This window comes from Furipterus horrens, unplaced genomic scaffold (genome assembly GCF_987537825.1).
Source record: "Furipterus horrens unplaced genomic scaffold, mFurHor1.1.pri manual_scaffold_11, whole genome shotgun sequence".
Taxonomy (NCBI): domain Eukaryota; kingdom Metazoa; phylum Chordata; class Mammalia; order Chiroptera; family Furipteridae; genus Furipterus; species Furipterus horrens.
The window spans coordinates 81,417,135-81,442,740 of NW_028327181.1; the positions used below are offsets into that span (position 1 = coordinate 81,417,135).

General features: G+C 34.8%; 1 protein-coding gene across 3 annotated transcripts in view; it reads right to left on the minus strand.

Annotated features, from left to right (window-relative positions):
* The window catches only part of GPATCH8 (G-patch domain containing 8), a 79,201-nt gene that overhangs the window by 35,978 nt on the left and 17,617 nt on the right, over nucleotides 1-25,606 (minus strand). The window contains exons 1-4 of one of the 3 annotated variants that reach the window (XM_090291535.1): nucleotides 18,479-18,494; nucleotides 17,443-17,477; nucleotides 12,576-12,593; nucleotides 10,209-10,281 (exon numbers count right to left, since the gene is read on the minus strand). Coding sequence is in view for 1 of the 3 variants with exons in the window: in XM_090291534.1 (XP_090147660.1) it covers nucleotides 10,209-10,281; nucleotides 18,479-18,553 (148 nt within the window). In the remaining 2 variants the exon portion in view is untranslated. Of the gene's footprint in view, nucleotides 1-10,208; nucleotides 10,282-12,575; nucleotides 12,594-17,442; nucleotides 17,478-18,478; nucleotides 18,554-25,606 lie in introns of those variants that run through there. The other 2 variants (XM_090291536.1, XM_090291534.1) reach the window with 2 other exon arrangements.

The window sequence follows — 25,606 nt, forward strand, 5'->3', positions numbered from 1 at the left end:
AGGCTTTTTAAAAATAGTGATTACATACAATTTTGAGAAACAGTTACTGAGTAAAAATGGTACATCTATTCCAAATCAAAGCTTTACTTTTGTAAACTCCTGAAACTAATAGTCTTCATAGCATAAAAACAATAATCACTTTTAACATCTCTGAGGTATTTTTTCTTAGTAACTATGACACAATACCTGCTGCCTCTCAGGAAACACTAACTGGAAACATCAAGCACATTAATTATTCCCTTTAGTTCCTACTTAAGGGGAGGAAAAAAAAGACTTCTAACTCAAAATAGAATTCATATTCTCCAGTACTACAAAAACTAACTATTCTTGCCATAGTCTCTTTAGTGACTAATACAACAACCAGATTAATTTATTTGCAAATATAGACATTTTCTAAGGGCATAGTTTAATTGTGACCTAAAGGAATCTCCATCCTTCCATCTTTCCAAAGTATGAGAGCTGGCTTTCTAGAATAAAGAAGTTCAAAAGGAAGTTATACTTTTACTCCAGATAAGACTGTTTTGGCTAAAAATTGTATCAACTCACTGAAGCCTATCTCATGCTAACCATTACGCTAAGATAAATTTATTTTTTAAATGAAAAAACCAATTTAATAAATACAATTTCAGGGTGAGTAATCCAAACCATGAGACTTAGGGCAGAGGGAAAAACAATGTTAGGTCTGGTGTTTAAAAAAAAAAAGATAGGAAAACACTTTTGTGCCCCCAGCTTTACTTATGTTTGTATCCTAACTAATTGACACAGTATCTGGGAGAGAGTGGCCACTTAATTTAAAAGTATTTATTGACTCAAGAGAATGAACATGCTCATATAATGGGTCTCAAACTCACTCAAGTATAAATACAGGGTGGGGCAAAAGTAGGTATATAGTTGTTTATATGGAAAATACTGCAATACAATAATTAATAAATAACAATACAAGAAAAAATTCTGTGTTTTGTGTACTCACAACTGTAAACCAACTTTTGCCCCACTTGTATTTAGTCATCCTGGTGTTTTCTGCTTAATGCCACAAGATATTGAAGATTTATAGTTGTCTTGTAATTAAGGAATTATTTTATCAAATAGAACATATGGCTATATTTATTATACAGGTCTCCATATCTCAAAAATATGCAGCCTATTATAAAGAAATATTTTGAATTTTGCATTGCTGTTCATTAGAGGCTTGTTCAATTTGTTTTATCTACGGTCACTGATTAGCAGTCAAGGAGAAGCAGGCATCAAATGTTTAAGGAGTAAGAATTAACGGTTTCTAAGGTTCATTTCAATTCTTGAGTTTGAAGAGTGAAAAATATTTGAGTAGAAAGTATTTGGGGGAGTTATGCATATAGTAGCCAGTTCTGTGGTATTGTAATAATACAATAATCCAATGCCTTCTTAGAGTTTTATTCTCTTACTCTTAGTTAAGTTTTCCATAACAACACTGAGAACTTTTTACTATTCCATGATCACTCTATAACTCAAAAAAAGACTTGCCAGCTTCATTTAAACTGTTCCTTCTTTATTTTCCACAATAACCCTTTCCCTAATTCATTTTTAATTATATTCTTTCTATATACTTGTATTTCTAGGGAGTCCCTAAAAAAGCTGGGATACAAAATCTTAGTTCTCTAGTAACAGATAATCTCTAAACACTTGTATGACTTTTGACAACCAGAACCCATCTCAGCAGCCTCCCCTGAAAAATGGAGGTATTATCCTTATTGTTAGGATCATCACACAATCAAAAGAGATAACACACAGAAGAAGCTTTGTAAACCATAAATTATTACATATAGGAGGTTGTTAAACTCCAACCCAGTCATCTCCGTAGGCTTCAGAAAATTAAAAATTAATTTGTTTTCCTTTAATTTCCAGAGTTGGCATTTTTGAAAATAAATACCTTAAAACGAAAGATACTCTAAAACAGAAGCTGTGATGTCTAATGTTTTACATAAAATTTGGTGATAATGAAAGAACTCTGATGGACAGATGGAGGGAATTATTATCCAGGATCAACAACCAAAGTACTATCCAAAAACCCTTCCCATATATCATTCCATTAACTAAATGAGTAAATAGTGAGTTTGAAAAGCAATTTTATACAAATATTAAATCCAAGCCAGAAGAATGAACTTAAAAAAGCATAATTTTAGTAAGAACTTCTCCAAATTAAATCTATAGTACAAATCACCGAAGAAAATAAGCCTAAGCAAAACAAAATAAATTAAGCACTGTCAAAATGCTTACTATTTTACTATTATCATCACTTGGAGGAGGACCATAGCACCGATGTATCATAAATAGGAAGTATTAAGTGTGGTATGTCAAATGTGTACTAGATGAAGTCCATGTGGAATGTCACAGTAAATTCAGAAAGTCAAGTAGACTAAAATCTCGAAAATTGCCTTACTTCCTTTGAAAACTCTGCTAAGACCCAGAGATCTTAGGTCATCCCTAGAAATTTTCTTTTTCATTTCTATAGTCTATGATGCCAAATAGCTTTGAAAGCACTAGTCTCCTCTTAGTTCCAATGTATCAAGTATTAACTAGTAAATTTTTATATTTTCAATTATTTTCACCTAATTAGACTATTCTACTTACAAAGAAATCACCAATACCATATACTCAATATTGCTCATTTTAAGTTTCTTGAACACTCTTTCTTGCCTAAGAAACAGTTTCTACATAAACCAGTTTCATTTTAATCATGCAAATTAATCTAGGGCAAAAAGTACATATGTAACAAGGTAGGAAAAACATAAATCAAGCTAAGGATAAGACTATTAAAAAAAAAAAGTATTAAACTAATCTAGTCCAAAAATCACTAACACATTTTGAATGAGTAAAATAACTGTCAAGTCTACTTGCTATAATAAAGGTAATTTTCTTAGAAGCCTATTTTATTCATATGGTCAAAGCAAATTATGTTAGGGAGCTTGCTTAAAATGTGAATTTCACGAATCCACTCCAGACCTCCTGGGTTGTGCTGGCTGGGAATCTACATTTTAAACAAGTACCCAAGGTAATTCTGCTGCTTCACTAATGGAAAAAGCATTGGGATAGAGGTCAAAAGACGTTGCTATAAACCCAGCTCCTTTCTTTAGGGGTTTGATATGAATATACACCTAAGTTTCTCAATTTATTAAGTGGCATTATCTCTCACTCTACATACTGGAGAGGAAAGTGAGACAGTATACAGATATAAAACATAGATATATACCATCATGCTTAATTCCCAAAACAACCCGCAGATCTTTTAAAAATATGGGTATACCTGAGGGTATATAGCAAGGTCACACTGCTTACTAGTGGCAGAGCTCAAATGTAAACCCAGATCAAATTTCTAATGAGGTCACAAAGCGGTAACCTGTGGGTCAAATGTTTTGTTTCGTTTATCCCAGAATACCTTAAACTCTGAGCTAATATTTATTAGAAATTTTCACAAAAAATAAAATAAAAAAAATTCCGGTTTCTTTTTACAAGTTGAGAAGCTCTAACAACACCTGAGACTATATGCATATTCCTACAGGGTAAAACAATGAGCAGGAGCTAGCTCACACTCCTTCCCACTGTCTCACACTGAGTGGACTTCAACTGTGTATGTTACCACCTGGCCCCAACAATATCTGATCTGCAACTCCTACTCCGAAGTCTATGTATTCTTTGCTCCTTCCTTCTGAGCTCCCACTGGATTTTCTCTGTAACTCTTATTTGGTAGCCAGATTTTGTCTCTAAATGCTGCTCACAATGCCATCATACCCTACACACCAAGTACTTTTATACAAAAATAAACGAGAATCTCTACTTTCAAGGAACTTAAAGCAATCTGTCAATTAAATATTCAGATCGGCTCTGACTGGTGTTGTTGGCTCAGTTGGTTGGGCTTCGTTCTGTAAAGCAAAAGGTTGCAGGTTCAAGACCCCAGTCGGTCAGGGAGCATATGAGAGGCAACCAATCGATGTTTCTTTCCCTCTCTTTCTCCCTCCCTCTAAAAATCAATAAATAAAATATTTTAAATAAATATTCAGATTGATCACATAATTCTAAGCATGGAAAGAATACATAAAAATATAAAACAGGGTCTCTAGACTCAAGAAACCTTCAAAGTTTACAGTAGTTAAAAAAGCAAGACTTGGGGACTAGAAAATAATCCTGAAGGGGAGGAGTAATGTCATATCTACTCTGTTTATGGCTTATGATATTTACAGTGGATATGGCTAAAATATGTTATTAGCTCAATCAGTATTTGTTGGTTGTTTTATTGAGATATGAAATAATATAAGGCCCCATTCTTATTTTGTAACTTTTGAAATGTTTTAATAAGCACTAAGGGAGAACAAAAGCGAATACGGGAAATTCAAGTACAAAAATAAACCCACCTCACAAAGTAAAATTTTCTATCCTGCCACAGAGAATTTTGTTCCTGAGTCAGCATGCACTATTCCCCAATCTATCTAGTGACAAGATATCTGCACTATAGCCCCAAGAACTGGCACTTTGTAAAAACCTTGCATGGGTCAAAATAACTTTAAACATTAACAAAAAAATCCTGAAAAGATCAGGTTTAAAGATGTTAGAGCCCTAAAATCAAATAAGGAGCTGAAAGTTAACAGTAAACTAGTAAACACAAAGAACTTACAAAATCATAAGCCTAGAAATTCTATGCAGTGACTAGTTTATGCAAAACTAAGGCGACATTATCATTTTCACTAGAGCAACAGGGCTTTATTCAGTGGTTATTTATAGCAAAGGCTAGGTACAATTTAAAAAAAAAAAAATCTGCCCTGGCTGCTGTGGCTCAGTGGATTTAGCGTTGGCCTGCGAGCGAAGTGACGCTGGTTCAATTCCCAGTCAGGGCGCATGACTAGGTTGCATGTCAGGTCCCAAGTTGGGGGTGTGAGTGAGAGGCAACCACACAGTGATGTTTCTCTCCCTCTCTTTCTCCTTTCCCCTCTCTCTAAAAATAAATAAATAAACAAGTTATAAAAAAATCTGTTGTGAGTTATCTCAATATGCTGTAAATGTGGCTATATTCTAGGTCAAAGCATGTGTTTACTACAGGAAGTTATGTAAAAGAAACCAGCACAATGCCTGTACACTGTTGAATCTGACACTAAAAAATAAAGGGCTATTTATAAGACAATTAAACTTGGCCCTTAAAGTTGCAACAGAATAAGGGTTCCATTCATTTTGAAGGGTGAAAACACTGTACTAGCCATTCAAAACAGATGGGCTTTGCACAACAATGTGAATTTAACCCTACTAAAGTGTACACTTAAAAGTAGCTAAGATGGTATTATTTTTTTTCCACCACAACTCAAAAGAAAAGATGGGCTTCAAATTTCTCTTGTATTTTAAACAAATAATAAATTTATGAGTTATTGAGTGCTTATTCTACACCTTTTACCATGGAGATGGAGGCAAACTATGGGTAAAACCTAATTCCTCTTTTCTTAAATTCATTCCCTGCCTTTCTGCAGGTTCTAGGTATACTTTCAAGTATCTGATGATTACAATGAAAAATTCTGGGACTCAACCAGATTAGCTAGCCTGTAAGAAATGTCCCAAAATTCTACTTCCAGTATGCCTGAAGAAAATAAGATTAACAATGCTACCAGGCATCTCTGAATAGGAAAAAGATGTTTCAAATAGCAGGGAAAGATTCTAGTCTTCAGACTTTCTTCTGAGCAATCATCTCCATTCAATTCAACCCAACACTGAGAACTATGCAAACCACAGGGAAAAATCCTATCAAGAAGTCATTTCTGTTTCAGTTCTGATTACCCTACTATCTCTCTTTCAGACTATTAAACAACCTATGGTTAATCCTATACAAACTGCTCTTTACTGTATTTTTTTTATTGTTTGCAATGCATTCTTGTGCCACTGGGGAAACAAACTTAATGGTAATCAAATCTTTCTATATCCCCAAAAGAACAGGCTAATGCTTACTAATAAACATTAATTTGAAATATATTTATTAAACATCTCCTTTGTGTCACCACTGAATGGAATTTGTAGAAGCATAATTTAAAAAACAAAGGTTTTAAAGACTAAAACGTTCTGCTTCATACCCTGTCCTCTTGTTCTCTTTCCTAAATGTATAACCTGTTTTTCACATTTTGGTAGTCATTTTTATGAAATTTTTTTTTTTAGCTTTTGAAAAAAAAAAACAGATTTCTTATAAAACAATTTTTTACTTTGTGTTCTTTCCATGTTTACATTTGGTACTACTTTAAAATACCAATGCTTCTATATGAAAGAATGAGGAGATTCTACAAATTCACTAACAAAGTTGTGATGTAGTTGCCTGCTTCCGTATTCTCAGTCTGAGATTTTTCACTTAAGTTATTCAAGAAATAAACTGAAATTCTATGTTCAATTTTCTATGAAACCCCCACTGTACCTTTAATTTCACAATTATGATATCATGATACTGCACTACATTTATTTGTTACATTTGTCTCTCTATCAGACATGTGCCTCTGGAGGACAGAGGTTATTTATGTACTTGAGCTCTTAAAATTTTTATTTTATTTATTTATTTGAGACATGGGAAGGGAGGGGAAAAAGAGAGGAAGAGAACATCAACTGGCTGCCTCTCACACACATCCCAACCAGGAACCCAACCTGCAACCTAGATATGTGCCCTGACTGGGAGTTGAACTGGTGACCATTCACTTTGTAGTATGATATCCGACCAACTGAGCTACACCAGTGAGGGCATCCTCGAATTCTTAAGACTTAATACAGATCTGGCACATTCTAAGGATTCAGTAAATGTATGCAGAATTTAAAAAAAAAAAAAAGAATATATATATATATCTATATCTATATATATATAGATATAGATATATATATAGATATATATGAAAAGCCACAACAGAGATACATGTAAACACAGAGCAATCACTACCATTTAGGAGTTTATAGTCTAATGAAGGTTAAGAGACTCATAAATAAAAGTTATATAAGGTAGAACATTAATAATGCCACAAGAGAGAAAGTATTAAAAAAAAAAATAAGGGAGGGAATAACAGTATTTTTTTTCTCCCTAGACACCAATTACCAACCATTCCTAAAAATGAGGCCAAGGTTCTTACCACTCAATTTAGCCTCAAGTTTCTAGTTAATATATACAAATCTATATTAATCATGCCCTGAGGTAAAAATATCACATTCAAACTAATCTCCAATTTGGGGGGCCAGAATAACTATTTTTCAATTCTGAAATAACTATATTTCAGTTCTGTAGTACCTGCATTGCTCATCACCATCACATCCTTCTAGAAAACAGAGTTTACATCCATTACAGAATTATCACCTATAGCACAGGTTTTGGCACCCTTATTCTACCCCTTATTTTTTTAAAAGATCTTGGGCAGAGTATTGCTCAAAATGTCAATTTCCTCATCTGTAAAATAGGAATGATACCTACCACAAAGAGGATTTAAGTAAAATAATCCATGTGCAAACACTCAGTAAACAATAACTTCTTATTACAAAGGATTAACACTAAACCCAGGAAACAAGGGCTTGCTGTACGAGAGGGGACCTCCCCCCAAAAATGAAACTTGTGGAGGACGGGCCCCTTGTAGTACAGGCTTCCCCTGCTAGGTCAATGTTCTAGGAACTTATCTGTATCAGTGTACCAGCTGGCGTTGTTGTGAGAGTCTACGTTAGGCTTCAGTGAATTTTTTTGGAAGCCTCTTTCAGTGCATTTGCCCATTTCATGACGGGTGATTTACCAGTGCACCTCCCACACCGCGCTGTGTTCAGTTTCTGAGCAGAAAGGGTATGATCCCTATGCACCATGCTCCCTAATCACCCAACCTTACCCCAAGGGACTTTTTTTTGTTTCCCCAGGTGAAAAAATGTCCTCAAAGGGAAATGTTTTGCCAATGTGGAAGAGGTGAAACAAAAAACGGTAGTAGCACTATCAGGCATCAAAATGAGTTCAAAAACTGTTTTGAGCAGTGGAAAAAATGTCTCAATAGGTGTGCTGCATCAAATGGAGAGTACTTTGAAGGTGACTGAAATTTTAACATGTAAGAATACATAATTTTTTATAAATAAATTCCTTTTTTTGGGTCCACTCCCTCGTACACTGTGCTTCATAGTTGATGTGTTAATCAACCTTTATTCTAGGCCTTCAATTCACACTCAACTTCCTAACTGGTTTTCCATCTTCATTTTCAGACATATTTTGACCAGACTTTCAACTTCTACCGCAAATGCCCTGGTTGGTATAACTGAAAGAACAAATCACAAGTCAGAGAACTTAGGATAGTTTTCAGCACTACCACTAGTATATTTTGGAATCTTCACCCTAAACGTCTTCATCTGTAAAATGAATTTTGGTTATTATCTTTACTATCTCTTAATATAAAATCTATGCCTCTCCTGCCCTGGAAGGGTAGCTCAGTTGGTTAGAGCATCACCTGGATAGACCAAGGTTGTGGGTTTGACCCCCAGTTAGGGCACCTACAAGAGTCAACCAATAAATGCATAAATAAGTGGAACAACAAATCAATGTCTCTTTCTCTTTCTCTAAAATTAATAAATTTAAAAAATAAATAATTAATTAAAGTCTATACTTCTCTGATCAAAAATTGCCCTTGGCTTACAAAACGTTCCAAATTGGAGGATCATTAAAGCCTTTCACGTTCAGTGTGGTAGTTAACAGCATGGGTTTTGGAGTCAGGAAGACCAAAATTTGAATTCTGATACTGTCATTTACTGATTGCTTTTTCTTAGGCAACTTTCTGAACTTCTGTAAACTCAGTTTCTTCTTCTACAAAATGGGAACAGTTAATTATCTCACGTATTTGTTGTAAGAATTAAAGTAGATATCTGTTAAGTGCTTAGCACATAGTAAATACTCAGTAAGTACCAATCTGTGCCTATTCAAACCAACTTCCCATTAGTGCTTTCTAGTTATGGTTTCCAAACTACTCCTGGAGCCCTAGAACTGTTTTTTAATCAAAACAACTGTGGTTCACCCCTCCCTTTTATATATTAAGGTTAAACATTAAAAAAAATTTTGGAAGGTTCTTCTGCTAAAAAATATATGTACAAAATCCACTGCCCTATGGACATTCTCTGATTCAGCCAGCCATGCTGACTCTTTGCCAAATATAAATACCTTATATTTGTTAATACCTATTATTCTTTCATCTTTAAGATTATGCTATGAAGTCTGCCCTAGTTATCACTCCTCTGAGCCCCTTAACACACACTTGAGTTGATTAAGACTTCCCGTTCAGATTATGAAACTCTATTTCCAAAATGCAAATAATTAAGTCAACAGTAGCACACCTCTCTCCAAAAATTATTTTATACAATGACACCCTTCATGACCAGATGTAGAAGTATTGTATAATGATTCCTATCATTTCCGAGGTAGTGTTCAAATCTGCAAAGAATAAACAGTAGCTTTTGAATGTGAGGGAGAGAAAAAGTGAAAGAAGTTGGCTGGTTTCTAACCAGCAAGAACTTGGAAGCAGAAATACTAACTAGTATTTTGTCTTTATCCAAATGATTAACATAGTTAAAAGAAAAAAAATAAATGTAATGGAAACTTTAAGCCATGTTATTTTCGACAGCCTGATCTGAATCCAAGAAATGGCCTCTCTGTTTTGAGAGCCACAGGAAACCTCTGCGTCCATTTTATGTTTCATATAAAATGTGTAAATTTTTCTCTCTACCACTATATAGAATCTGACTGCAGAGAAAAAGAGCCAAGGCAATAATCAGTTTCAGGAGAATGTGTGTGTATGGGGTGTAGGGGTGGAGAATAGCACAAAAATTAAACTGCTGTTGAATGGTTCTCTTTATAACACTGAAGCCACAATGTAACATCACTAAACGACACAAAGCACACCCTGCTACTATGTATTTCTTTTATTCCACCCACCCATCACCTCCACCAAAATAATTTAAAACAGGTTGAGCCATAGACAATATGTTTGAACAGAAAGTATTCATGACATAGCAGCTTACTCTTACAAATTTTTAGGCTAATAATAACTTAAAATACACTTTTAGGAAAAATAGACTGTTCTAGGAGGGGGAAGGCAGATGGAAAAAAACGCAAACACTTTTTTAAAAAAGGACAACAAATATATTCAGGCACAAGATCTACATCAGAAACATTCTTTTCTTTATTTTTTTCTTTCTTTTTGTACATTAAAAAAACTTACCCTGAAGAGATTTTCCCAATCCCTGGCCCAGCTTCCACCCATGTTTCTGGAGTAAGCGATGTCCAATATTATCCTGACAGACAGAACAGAGAGACAAACCAAAAATATTCCAATAATATATTCTTCCCTTCCTAGTGACATATAAATAGGTGATGAGCAAGAGATAAGTCTACATATATGCATGCAAAAAGGTGCTAATAGTAGGGTAAATGTGTCCAATAAAGGGACATTAATGTAAAAAGAAATGCTGGCTAGTATTTTATATGGAAAGAATATAGAGGGCAAGGGTCCTTTCTGATGGTGTGCTGGGCAACTTTTGTACATAACATTTTAAAAAGGAGAAAAAGGGGAAAGGGAAAAGAGGGGAGAATACATTTATGAAGTTTTAAATTAACATTAAAAAAGCATAAAAATCAAGGTACTTATACAATCATATCCACCACCTAGACAGCACCACTTCAAGATTTTTTTAAAAAGAAAATCTACATTGTGTTTATAGTTATTTTATGTGTCAGACTTTCAGGATACAAAGTAAGTCATAAGTATAAGACTGCCCCACCACTAGAAATGAAAACACAATCAGAGCAAAATCCAGGCTAGACTTGATTGGTTTTTAAATATATATAAAATATAAATATTTAACTAGCATGCAGCCAATATTAAACTGAAAAAACAGTGAGGTTAGTAAAACAAGAAATTAAACTGATTAAACAAAAATAAAATGAGCTCAAGCACAGACTGAGTGATGCATTTCAACATGTAATCTAACAAAAATGCTAAAATGTTAGAATGAAACAGGCCTAGCAATAAGTTAACAGTAAAGAACCATTAGTGCATGTAGGGGGAAAAACCAATATACATAATGTCTCATCTTCCTAGGAGCACACTGGAAAAGGTATTTCAATGTAAATTGTATGAAAAGACAACAGAAACAACAATTAAATGTCAGCTTTTGTGTAAGGAGTCATGATCTTAGAAGCCTCTGCATACCTTTGTCCAATTCTTTGCTTTTTACAAATACTGTCCAGTATAGAGACAAAGCTAAAATAACCAATAACTGTACCAGAGAAAACAATGCTACTTATTCAAAGGAAGACATTCAAAAATTAACACAAAGTGTTCTGTATGTATTAAAATGTATTTTACAGTGCTAATCTGGTATCACCATTTGAAAATAATCTCGTATTTTCTGAAATCAATTTATAAAGCTAACAAAACCATAAAACTCTGTATAAAAAGCAAACATCTCATATGAAACAACCTTTCATCTTCTTTTTTATTTAGCCCCATATCCATGATAAAATGTTCTTTGGAGTTATAAAGGAAAGAAAAAAATTATTTTACTGTTACCTTCTCTGACAGAAAGTTAGAAATGGAAGGTTAACCCTCCCCAAGATTCTGCTTTTGTTTTGTTTTGTTTTTTTGTTTTGTTTTAAAGGACAATTTTCTTCTACAAGTTTATGACAGCATATAAACTGGATAACTGGGCTGAGTAGCTAGCTGATTACTTCACTGATGGGGGAAAAGATATCAGGAGACTTTTTTAAAAACAAAAATGAAGCAAAAGATAATGAAAAGCTTGTTTCTAAAACAAAAGATACTACTATTTTAAACATATGCATGTCTATATGTATGTACATATGTGAGTATACACAACACACATACATACACACACACATGCACACACAATCATTATGGTACAAAAAAGGTCACTAGAATTTTTTGCTAGAAACTGAAAGAACTGGAAAATGCTATGATTATGTCATCCCAGATGATAGCTTCCATGTTATTATACGTCATAAATACTTAATCTAACACTGGTGCCTCTCCTTCCCTTCTCTCCTCCCAAACGAATTGTCAAGAAAAGCATCACCTTAACCAGTACTGAGTACCTAAATATTTATAAATAACCTCATTGTAAAAGATAAATAAATAAAAAGTCTTAATACAAGCAATGTTAGCAAAATATAAAAAGGTAAAGAGGCCGTTATTATACTACCATGAAAATAAACTTACCTGTATATAAAATCCTTATTTTATATCATAACTCCTACAACTGAATAACTACAGAAAGGACAAAGAAAGCAGAATGACTCTAAGATTATGTGGTTGGTTAAATTATTGCTTAATCTTTTAATAGATTAATGTTATAACTATAGTAGGCACAGAGATTTGAGGTGTTTAAACCATGCTGACAAAAATTGCTGCCTCCTTTTTTATTTAAGAAAACTCAATCTTCGGCTAAGTGGAGATGAGACATTATGCTGACTGTGTTATAGTATGAATGCACTAAAATAAACAGACAGATGAAGCAGTATGCTATTTCCAAAAGCAGTGCAAGTGGAGTGAAAGCATTTCCATACGAACCTGGCTTTAAAAACTGGGCTGTCAAAAGAACAGTTAAATGTAACACAAAGTAAGAAACTGTCCATTCACTAATGGTCGTTTTTTTTTTTTTTTTTTTTTGTCTTGTTTTCAATTCACTGCTTGCAATTAATGTATTTACTAAAGAGTGAAAGCATAAGTAAATTCACGAGTCAAGACCAGCTGAGAGGTTCAAGAGCAGCGTGTTGTGACTGACAACAGTGAAAGGAAAAGCAAATGTTAAAGGGAAAGGAAGGAAAAAGAAAAATTTAGAGTTATACACATTAGCACCACTTTTACAAAACCACTCAAGATGGCTGTCACCTTCTCAAAAAAGCTAGATACAAAATGGTAATGGGCTTTCACTTCCAAAACTTTAGGTGAAAATGGTTCTTTAATTAAATCTACTTTCCTAAGTATGAATAGGGAATGAATCGTCAGGGACTATATTAAAATTATTAAAATGCCACTCTATGTCCTTGTTGATTATAACAAAGACATATATCCCAGAAACAACAGACATACATCCTAGAGCCTCTTATTCATCAACCTCCTAGATTAAGGGAATGACTAATAAGAGAAAATCTGGACTCTTCCTATTTTTCTAGACTACCTGCTTTTGAAGGAAAAAAGGCAGCTCTGTGACTCTGCAGAAAGGACTAGTATTCAATATAGTCCCTTTTCCTACTAAAAAAGAAAAGAAGTTTTACAAACACTTGTCAAAAATCCAATAGGTTTAAGGATGATGGTAACACAAGGAAGGCACATCAAAATACCTTATACAAAGTAGGACAAAGCAGACCTGTCTACCTCTGAAATGATCAAAATGTTCATTGAACTTCCACAGTTAAAGAACACAGGTTTCAATTGCCAGCCTGTGAAAATAATTAATCTACTCTCTCTGGGTAGGACTGTGATTTTGCCAATTATTCTCATTGTTATGTATAGCCCTAACAGGTAATCTAGACATAACAAGAGCAATGAGCCCTAAATTAATTTCTAAAATAGTAACAATTACTATTTCAGCCACTATAATAGTTGAGTATAAACTCTCTTTCAGTTTTTTATTTTTTATTCTTTTTATGTTTTTAAAGATTTTAAAACTCACAACCCAGGCATGTGCCCTGACTGGAAATCTAAACAGCAACACTTTGCTTCACGGGACGATGCCCAACCAACTGAGCCACACTGGTCAGGGCTTCAGTTTTTTATTTTTAAGTAGAATGTAAAATTTGGTGTTTAATTATAATCTTATAGAACTAAAAATAAATAATTTTTTTTCCTTTTTAAACAGTCTAGTTTATGATTAACAAAGGGGCACCATAGCCTAATTTAAATGCACATGGAAGAACTATGGGAAAATATGAATTGTTAAATAATAAAGCAACTGAACTTTACCCAAGGGTGGTAGGCAAAAAGTTGGTTTTCCAAAACCTATTAGCTACCATCTATGCTCAAGACTCCAAAATGGTGGCTGGGTGGCATTTTCTTTGGTTAGGCATGAAGTTCTTCTTAATTCTGGTTAAACTATGAAGCTGAGATGAAAATCCAAACTATTTTTACCTAGATTATTATCTCACAAGTTAGCTTTTAAAACCTTTTTTTTCCAGTTCAAAACTTACATGTATAATTAAAATGCTAATTTTTATCCTTTGTTCCCCTCTATGTATGAAAATATAATTTTTAAATAAGATCTTTAAAAGTGTATTATAAACAATTATCAATATGCTGAAAACACACCAGCAAAAATTTAAAAATTTAAAAAAAATTAAACCATTATTAATTGTTTCAGTTATCCCTCAACATTTTTTCTATTTACTTAATATCAGGTAGAAAACATTCCCAGGAAATTTTGCTCTGCTCCATAAAGTTGTATACTGTTCAGAGTAACAATAATCATTTTGGCAATAGCACCACCAATCTGTATAATGTGAGCCTGCCAAAAACACAGATAAAAATTTACTTCATTGTATGGGGCTCATTCAAAGTTTTAGAATAGCAATCATGTCGCAAAAGAAACTATACTACAGTTACATCAGTGACTGAATTAATATGAATTCCACACTGAATTTTTAGTTGACAGCCACATTCAATTTATACCATTTAGTCTATATTCAACAGTGACAAAAATGGTTAAATCTCTTGAGTGGATTGTAAGCTTTGCTGATTGTGTATTAAGGACTCTATAAGCAAAAACCAAATGCTACTAAGGTGAACCCATGCAAACAAGTTGTAAAAATTCCCAAAACAAAAGATCTATAGCTCACTACAGATGACACAATGAAGACTAGAGAGAAAAGCCATATAGTAATGCTACACCATTCAGCTCCAAGAAGCACATTATTTATAGTGCAGTTCACATATGGTCACTGCTGAATGTCAAATCAACAGTCTTACAGAGTTACAGTTTGGAACTAGTGGAGTCCACAGATCTAAACAGATATGTAACAGGACAAAACCCAATTACAGACTTCTAAATCCCTAGTGAACGAAGTGAACATCAGCAACTGGAGTCTGAAAACTTACATTAATTTTTTAAAACCTGCTTGGTCAACCTGAAAACTATAAAGATAGAATTTTAATCAGTCAGGTAGAACTAAGACCAACTAATAGTTGATGCATAGTTTTACTTCCAACTGCAACAACGACAACATATTTTAAGTCTATGATGCAGGCATTTTGCCTCATGTATAGCTTATAATCACCCTCCCATCTGATTTCTCATCTTCTTTCTATGGTAAAGGTCATATAGAACCATATACCCTAAACTGCATCAATCAATTCTTGGAACTATGGTGGAATCCTAGATTGGGCAATCTACATCTTTAGATTAAGTTTTATTTGTTTTCTAAATATTTTATCTTTAAGTACGTGAAGGTCATAATTATTATAGCTGGGACCAAAAAAACCTCATTAAGCAACAACTTAAAATTCAAGTTCTGTAAAGTTTTTTGTAATAAGGGTAAAATGTTAACACTTTCCCCCTTCTCCTTAATTCATATAAACAGGTTGTCTAGTGATTCTTTCATAATTTTCTTAGATGGTATTTTATTCTTGACCAGAAATTTTACTATATTTCATTGGTTAAAATATAGCTTTATAACAAAGATTATGAAATACTTTAAAAATGCTAGGTTTTTAAGTGCTTTCAACATTTCCTGATTGAAATTAAAATACCTCTATCATCTCACTAACAAATCCAAGCTTCAGAAGTTTACTAAAAGCATAATGCATTATTGCATCTTTGTATCTCATTTCCCATCTTGCTGGTTTGCAACAAATTTACCCTATTACAAAACAAAAGACCTTAATCCTATACTCACAATAACCTTTCAAACAGGCAAATTCTTGGCACAAACCTGTGCAGAGACTTCCACGGTTACCAGCTGCTGCAGATTACCTTTGTTAAATAAAAAAAAAAATGACTAGACCTTTAGCTCCTGCAATGATCTGTAGACTCCCAAAGCTGCATATTTCCAGCCACTTTTGAGTTGCATGCTGTAGCAAAACAGTCAGCACCTCTCATAGATATTGCTGCAGAGAAAGATTTTAATTCAGCAGAGACTCTTTCTGTGTTTGAAGCAACTATTTCCCCCCTTAGAACAAGACAGCTCAATATAGCCAGCCAGTCATAAAACTAAATACACACCTACTCGGTGGGCATTCCTTATGTTATAGGGCACTTCCTTTTTTTGAAGGGAGGGTGTGGAGGAAGTGGGGATACCACACTACCTACTTTAATGCCAATCATTTTAAATGTCTTTATAAACTTAAAATTTATCCCCAAATGATTTCATAACAGAAATAAAATCCCCCTATCTTGTGTGTCCCACCTCTATTTAACATAAAACATAGGCTATGAAGTTCCTCCTCCTATTTAAACTACCACAGCACAAATAATAAATATATTTATATATTTCAGGAACAAATTTGTATTAGAAGTATAATTTATTGATATATATCTCTGAACATATGCTTTTTTATTTAAAAATTAAATATACAGTCTGAGTGCTGTATAATTTACAATTTTAAGTCAGGAAGACAATACTATTTAATAAATGAGACATTTATCAATTCCACTCTAAAAATATTCTTCACTCAGATTTTCTTCTGATAGTGTTCTCCCTATGACGTGTGCTGGAAAAAAATCCTGGACAGTGTGAGAGAAAAAAGAATATTAATCTCACGTGCCAAAGGAATGAATGTTCCAAAACCCTTAAAATTAGCCATAAAAGAAGGCTTAAAATGTTATATACCATTTAATTTAAAAATCTTTGTTGAGTATAATGATAATAAATACTAGGCTGAAAACTCAGTCTAATTAAATTTCCTATTACTGTTAAGGCAGAGTACCCACAGAATTATAGCCTGTGTGAGACTATTAACCAACCATGTACCTTGTAGAATATGGTACTTGGACCTTCCTTCTAGTTCTGTTCTTAAACTTTGACCCCCCCAAAATTCAAATTAAAATAGGAAAATGAAATTATTTTTAAAGTACAAGATGCTGAGTAGTTAGCCTACAGACTTCATTGTAAAATTCTGCCTTGTGATAATTCCCAAGATGATATAGAACAAGGCAAAAACGTCAGTGATTTTTTAACTGAGCAAAAGGGGCTTGGCATTTATCCGTAAGTTGAAACAAGACTGGGCTTTCAGTACATCAGATGTGAATTCTACCTCTGCAGCATTATCACATGCGTCATTAATTACTGCCATGCCTAAGTCTAGCATCATGCCAGCACGTTAAGACAGAAGGTACTAAATGCAGTGTTCACTGGACCAGAAGAACAGAAATAAGAAGGGGAGGTGGGGGAGAAAGAAACCCTAGAGAAGAAATTAAAAAAAAAGCAGACCGTGCAATACAAACCAGATCATGGCTGCTTAGCTAATATGGGCCAACTGCTGTGGAAGAAAAATGTCGAACACCCCAAGTTGTGTAAATTTCTGTAAACATCTAAACACACACACAAACACACAACACCAACCTAATTAGGAACATAAATATATGTTGATCCTTTACTATGTTACAGTTGTGAAAATAAAAGCTGAAGTTAAAATATCTGTGCTCTCTAAATTGCCTTATTTTCCTGAGGGAGGAGAAGAAGCTAGTGTTTCTTAAAGGGAGAGAGGGGATGTCTTGATTTTTATAAAGGTTTAAGATTCCCTCTCTGATCATGTTTCACTCAAGCTTAAATAACTCACTGAAACCCATATTAAATATGTACACTTAAGCACAAATATTAAATACTGACAATACTGACAAGTTTAGACATTTTAACAATGGACCGTGTAATTTGAAAATAAAGGGCTCCTCAAAATAAAAACAATGATCAAAAATGAAGATTTTTTTAAAAATTAAGAGTCAGAAAACTAAATCTCCTTAATGTATTGCTTTCTATCAATATCCAAAACTAAACTATGTAAAGAGCTAGAAGGAAAGAATCAACTTTTGATAAAACCCAGACATCTCAAGCTATAGAAACCAAATTTATAATGTTTCACAAGAGTCTGGTAAATAAAATGTGTTAGTCCTTAACTATTCCTAATCGAACATTATATGATTGTGCTGCCCAGGAAAAGTGAAGCTTTTAAAGGATCAAAATACATTTTACTCCTTTATTCAATTAATAAAAGCACTAAACTTTTAACCTGCTATCCTTAACAGGATGGGCCAAAATGATATTTTTTATCAAAATTCTAAATTATTTCCAGATTTTTCAGACTGATATCCCAACATATTAGATTATACCCCAAACTCTATTTGATTACTGTCAGGCATGCATGAAAATGGCTCTAGACTATACTGTAAGTTACTTTATTAAGTTTTAACTTCATTCACATCAAGTGTCACACGAACACTACCTAACTAGCGATGACCCAAAATTAAGCACTGATCATCTTACCGATTCAATAGGCTTGTCAAGTGAGGCTTGTTCAATTTCCAAATGTCCTTCTTCATACTGATCAAAATGATTACCCTGAAAGAATAAGACTACAGTTATTTTTTCAAAAGCAATAAAATAAGGGGTTATTTTAACTTTTTACTCTTTTGTAGTAGACAGCCAAAACTGTGCCACAAATTCAGGCTTCTAAAAAATCTAAACAATTTATTAGGAGTCTAGTAATGTGATCTCTTCTTCCTAAGACAAGCATTGATATTGCTAAAACACTACCAACTGTATAAATATCAGCTTTCTTAGATCAACTATATTAGTAAGACTGCAGAATCTTAAAAACAAAGGACCCAATCTTGTACTAAAGAATATATGTCATAGGGACTTCCAATCAAGATGGAAGCATAAGGAGACATACTTCGCTTCCTTGCACAACCACAGTTACAACTACTTCTCAAAACAATTACAACCAGAACTGTCAGAAAACTGAGCTGTACGAGTCTGACAACCAAGGATTTAAAGAAGCCACATTCATCCAGACAGGTAGGAGGGGCAGAGAGGTGCAGAGACTCAGGGTGGCAGAAGGAGCGGTCCTACATTCACATGTGGTGGATAAAAATTGGGAGCAAGCCACCCCAGCCCCAGGCAACACTGTGCAGCCCAGGGTTCCAGCACTGGGAAGATATATCCCTATAACTTCTGGCTGTAAAAACCAGTGGGGGTTGGGGTGGCGGAAGGAACTGCTGGATTTTCAGGAGAATTCATTTAAAGGACCTGCACAGACTTAGAACATACACAGACGGACCCACTCTGGGATTTCATCAGGGCAACAGCTGGAAGGGCACCAGTTGCATACGGGAAGTGGGTGAAGTGTCTGGAAACGGGGCTAGTGCCAGGCAAACCTCCATCCAGAAACCAGGCATTGCCCCCTCCCAGAGCCCTCTCCCAACACAGAGCCACAAATCAGTAAAGCATGTTGCCCTGTCCTGGTAATTACCTAAGGCTCCACCCCACACAATTTACAGGTGCCTTTTACAGGGAGTCAAAGCAGCTCTACCTAATACACAGAAACAAACACAGGGAGGCTACCAAATTGAGGAGGCAAAGAAATATGGCCCCCAAAAAGAACAGAACAAAACCCTAGAAAATACTAAATGAGACAAAGCTAACCAACCTATCAGATGCAGAGCTCAAAACATCAGTGATCAGGATGCTCAAAGAACTCACTGAGTACGGCAAAAACAAGGGAAGAGACGAAGGTTACATGAAGTGAAATAAAGAAAATCTATAGGGAACCAACAGTGGAGGGGAGGAAGCTGAGAAACAAACCAATGATTTGGGACACAGGAAGGAAAAAGCATTCAATCAGGAAGGAAATGAATAAATGAATGAATGAAGGAACATGAGAACAGGCTTAGGAACTTCTGGGACAACTTTAAACATACCAACATCCGAATCACAGGGTTGCCAGAATGAGAAGAGAAAGAATAAGAAATTGAAAATTTATCTGAAAAATAATGAAAGAAAACTTCCCTAATTTGGTGAAAGAAACAGACATACAAGTCCAGGAAGCACAGAGATCCAAACAAGTTGGACCCAAAGAGGACCACACCAAGACACATCGTAATTAAAATGCCAAAGGCTAAAGATAAAGGGAGAATCTTAACAGCAGCAAGAGAAAAGCAGAGAACTACCTACAAAGGAGTTCACATAAGACCATCAGATGATTTCGCAGAAGAAACTTTGCAGGCAAGAAGTATTCAAAGTGATGAAAAGCAAGGACCTACAACCAAGTTTACTCTATCCAGTAAAGCTATCATTTAGAATGGAAAGACAGATAAAGTGCTTTTCAGACAAGGTAAAGCTAAAGGTGTTCATCATCACCAAGCCACCATTACATGAAATGTTAAAGGGACTTATTTAAGGAAAAAAAAAAATCAAAACTATGAATATAAAAAGGGCAACAAATTCACAACTATCAACAACTGAATCTAAAAAAACAAACTAAGCAGACAACCTGAACAGGAACAAAATCATAAGTATGGAGAGCATTTGGAGGGTTATCAGCTGGGAGGGGGAAGGGGAGAATGGGGGAAAAGGTGCAAAGATTGAGTAACATAATTGGTAGGTACAAAATAGACAGGGGGATGTCAAGAAGAGTATAGGAAATCGGTAAGACAAAGAACTTATATGCATGACCCATGGACATGAAATAAGGGGGGGATTGCTGGAGGGAAGGGGTACCAGGCGGAGGGGGACAAAGGGGGGATATTGGAACAACTATAATAGCATGATCAATAAAATATATTTTAAAAAAGAATATATCATAGAGAAATGCAAATAAAATTTATATTATAATACTGTTCAATGCTGACAACTTTGCTTTTAACTGAAACTGCTAACACATTCCATTTTAAATCAGCAAGACTTAATTCCCAAGATTCAAGAAATTAAAAAACACAATCTCTTGACACAGTACCCCAAATACAGCTACTACTCAAATGATTTGCCAAGAGAGATAAACATGCCTGTACAATGCCATATTTGACCATAATCAGGCGAGCTATCATCGCAACTAGAATAAATCAAAAACAGTTCAACTGAAGATAGGTAGAGACAGCTAGAAATTCTCTCTCATTGTGGTTTTTTCCTGATCTCTCTTCTCCACTAAAAGGAAGAATTAGTAATTTGGCTTTAAATCAGAATATCAATTTTCTTGTTCCCTTCTTGTTACAAAGTAAAAGGGAATGAGGATCTGAGTCCTGAAGTGGTATCAGTCAAAAGATTAGACTTCAGTCTAGCCTGAATTAATTTTCAGTCTAGCCTACATTAATTCAATGTGTGGAGTGGTATGACAAATTGAATGTTAACAGAAAGTTTGCTTTTTCAAGGCAAACTTTTAGTTGAATAAATAAACTTTAACCATAGAGAGCTCTAACACAATTTGCCACACTACCATAAATTTGTGCTTACTTGTTTCTTTCATCACACTATGAAGTCCTTTAAAACAAGAACTGAGTCTTGTCTGTCTCTTACAATCCCCAAGATCTAATATAGCAACTAAACATTAGAGAACAATTAAGTGCTAAAATTGTGTGGTAGTAATGAGAAAGTTCTGGAACTAGATAGTGGTGATGATAATGGTTCTGAAACATTGTCAGTGTACTTACTGCCACTGAACTGTACACTTTAAAATAGCTAAAATGGTAAATTTTATGTGTATTTTACCACTATAAAAATACTAAAAATAAAAACAAAGTTGTGTGGTAAATCTTTCCAAAAGGAAGGAAGGAATAACAGGACAGGAATCAGTTTTTCAAAGGCAAAAAAATTCAAATCTTAAAAAATAAAATAGAAGTTAAGATCAGGTATTCCAATACTGAGGAAAAGCAATCATCAACAAATACTAAAAATATGAAAAAATAGCTATCAGTCCTGAAAGTGTGTCTTAAATTAATCTCATGTATTTTGTTAAGTGATCTTTTTAGAAATAACACTTGCCTCTTGGCATTTTAACTTCTATTGCAACATTTAAAAGATTAAGTTACTTAAAAAGTGTTAACTACAAAGTACTTCTAAATTCCTACATGATAAACATTCAAATAATTAACTTAAACCTCACAATACTAGAGAACACCAATATCTAGCCAAATCTCATAATTCTTTTTTTCACTCTACAGCTCTGTATGATTTTTTAAAGATTTTATTTATTTTGTATTTTTAGAGAGGGGGAGGGAGGGAGAAAGAAAGAGAGAGAAACATCAATGTGTGAGAGAAACATCAATTGGTTGCCTCTCGCACGACCTGGCCCACAACCTGGGCATGTGCCCTGATGGATAATTGAAGCAGTGATCCCCTGGTTCACAGGCCAGAGGTCAATCCACTAAGCTACACCAGCCAGAGCTCTATATGATTTAATGTTAAAAAAAATCTCACCCCACCAATAGTTGGGTACTATTTTTAAAGTAATTAGGCCTTCAAAGTATTTAATTTAGGATAAGCATGCTTTCAATCAAAAAAGAATTGTCCCAAAATTTGTCACTACCAAAGCTGATTTAACCTCTAGCACCAGCTTCTTATGTATTCTAGATCTGTCTATGCATGTTTTTAATTTTATTTTGATGTGTAGATCTACAAATTTTAACATATATTCATGCAACCACCATAATGTATTTTACAGAAAGGATTTAAACATTTTTAATGCTTAAAGAATATTTTAAGGGGGAAGATTGACTCCTCCCCCCCTTTTTTCATTAAAAAATAAAAAAGTATTCAGATATAGTGAAATTCACCCTCATTGGTGTACAGTTCTTCCAGTTTCAACAAAATGTATTAGAGTGTAGCAACCACAATAGTCAATATATAAGGTATGTCTGGAAAAGTCCAGCCATTGTTAATATAGAAAGAATGAGTTTGCACAACATCAATGTAACCTGGTAGCCAAGGAGAGTGGGCTGGAATGGCCTGTGTGAACAATGATGACTTCACTGTACTAGTCAGTGCGGGTAATACACACTGTTGAGTGAGCGTGTGTACTGTGTGGCCGGTGAATTCAAAATGACTGAGCAAGTAGAACAACGAATCTGCATCAAATTTTGCATTAAGCCTGAACATTCCTCTGCAGAAACTATTTGAATGATTCAGAAGGCCGAAGCTATGGGTTAATGCTGATTGGCACTTTCATCATGACAATGCAGCTGCTCATGCATCACGTCTTGTGCATTTTTTTGGTGAAACATCAAATCACCCAGGTGATTCAGCACCCTACAGCCCAGATTTGGTGCCCTGCAACTTTCAGCTTTTCCCAAAACTAAAATCACCTTTGAAAGGGAAGAGATTTCAGACCGCCGATGAGATTCAGGAAAATACGACGGGGCAGCTGATGGTGACTGGGAGAACTGTGTGAGGTGCCAAGGTGCCTACTTTGAAGGGGACTGAGGCATCATTGTCCTATGTACAATGTTTCTTATATATTCTTCAATAAATGTCTCTATTTTTCGTATTATATGGGTGAATACCTTCTGGACAGAACTCGTATAGCCCCTGGCAACCACTGATCAGTTTTCTCTAGTTTTCCCTTTTCCAGAATGTCATAAATGGAATCATATAATAACTTTCTGAGTATAGTTTCTTTCATTTAGCATAATACAAATGAAATTCATTCATGTTATTGCTTATAGGAATAATTTGTTCCTTTCTTTTATCAGAAACTTATTTTAAACTGTATTATTTCAAAAATGCAGTTTTCCTTTTAAACATTCAAAGATAAACACAAAAAAGATTGTCATTTCTGTTTGGGTATTTGAAACATTTTTTAAAAGCTTATCATCAGATATAACAGACCATAAGTTCAGTTCATTTTCTGCCAGTCTTTGCAATAATTGACACCAGAATCACTCTTGCCACTGAGAACATGGCTATATATTTTTAAAAGGCATCTACTGATCATCCACAATGTAATCGCAATTGTAATAAATTTCAATTTACGAACTGATAATTTTAGATAAGAAAAAATAATGGTAAAAAATAACAAACCATCTAGATTCAGAAATTTAAAAATCTTATCAAAAAAATAACATAAAAATAAAAATTTCATCAGAAACTTAAAATTTTAAATGAAATGACCTTTCCATCAAACCAACAAATTTTATACATTAAAAAGTAAAAAGCCCTCCCTGCCCTGGCTGGTGTGGCTCAGTGGACTGAGTGCCAGCCTGAGAACCTAAAGGTCGCTGGTTCAATGCCCAGTCAGGGCACATGCCTGGTTTGCGGGCCAGGTCCCCAGTTGGGGATATGCCAGAGGCAACTGATCAATGTATCTCTAGCACATCAATGTTTCTCTCCCTCTCTTTATTCCTCCCTTCCTCTCTTTCTAAAAATAAATAAATAAAATCTTTTTTTAAAAAAAAGGGTAGAAAACCCTGACTTGTATGGCTTTAGTGGGTTGGGAGTTGTCCTGCAAACCAAAAGGCCACCAGTTCCATTCCCAGTCAGGGCATGTGTCTGGGTTGTAGGCCAAGTCCCCAGCTGGGGGCATGCAAGAGGCCACCAATCTTCTCTGGCACATCAATGTTTCTCTCCCTCTCTTTCCCCCTCCATTCTCCCCTCTAAAAATAAATAAATAAATAAATAAACAAACAAATAATTTTTTAAAGTAAAAATACCTTTTTAAAAAAAACGAATTTGCCATTTAAATTAGAGATTTATTTAGAAAATAAAGCTCAAAGTGAAACTCAATTTTAAGAATTTACTCCTGTAATCTTGCTAAACAGTATATTTGTAAAGTTATCTTTTGAGTGCCTATTAATAGGTATTAGGCATTGTGTCCTTCACAGGCATTATCTTAATTAATGCTCACAATGACCCAATAAGATAGATTTATCATTCATTATTTCCATTTTCAAATGCAGAATTCAGAGGGTGCAAGAAATCTGCTTGCTTAGTTAATTCTAAGTAAAGCCCAAATTCCAAACCCAAACTGCTATAATTTAAAAGTTCATGCTCTCTTATGCTACTTTGTGACTTTCTTTTTTTCCAGGAAAAAAAAGGCAAAGGGGAACGTTGGGAAAAGAGTATCACATTTTCCACAGCCATTACAAATTTAAAATGCAGATGATATGCACTGTAGCATTTCCCTAATGTGTATATATATATCGTCATCGTCGGCAGCCGTCCGTCTCGAGAGACGATGGTGTAGCTTCTTAAGAGTCTATCTGCACCGCCGAGAATGGCTGTGCAGTCCGACTCGGGAGTGACACGGTATCTGTCTCCTCCCGTGTTGAATCGACATCTTGCGATGACGCTGGAGTGTCCTCTCCAGTGAAGCTGAAGCTACAGAGCCTGGGCAGGGTGATATGGAGGGTCTGCTGTTGCCCATGCAGCAGACGCCCCCTCTCTTCGCAGCTGAAGGGTCCAAGGGAAAGACGGAGTCAATACAGCTTGGCTTCAGGTGCGCCGCAGGAGTTGCCGGTGTTGACTACAACGTCAAACCGCCTTAGGGACTCCGGCTCCGGATTTTCTGTCAGGGTTTACTCCCTTAGCCTTTCCCCTGAAGAGGTATGCCGCAAGGCAGCGGAGGTTTTTTGGAGTAAGAGTTTTCCTTCTCTGATGTGCCCTGACTGGAAGATCGAACCAGCG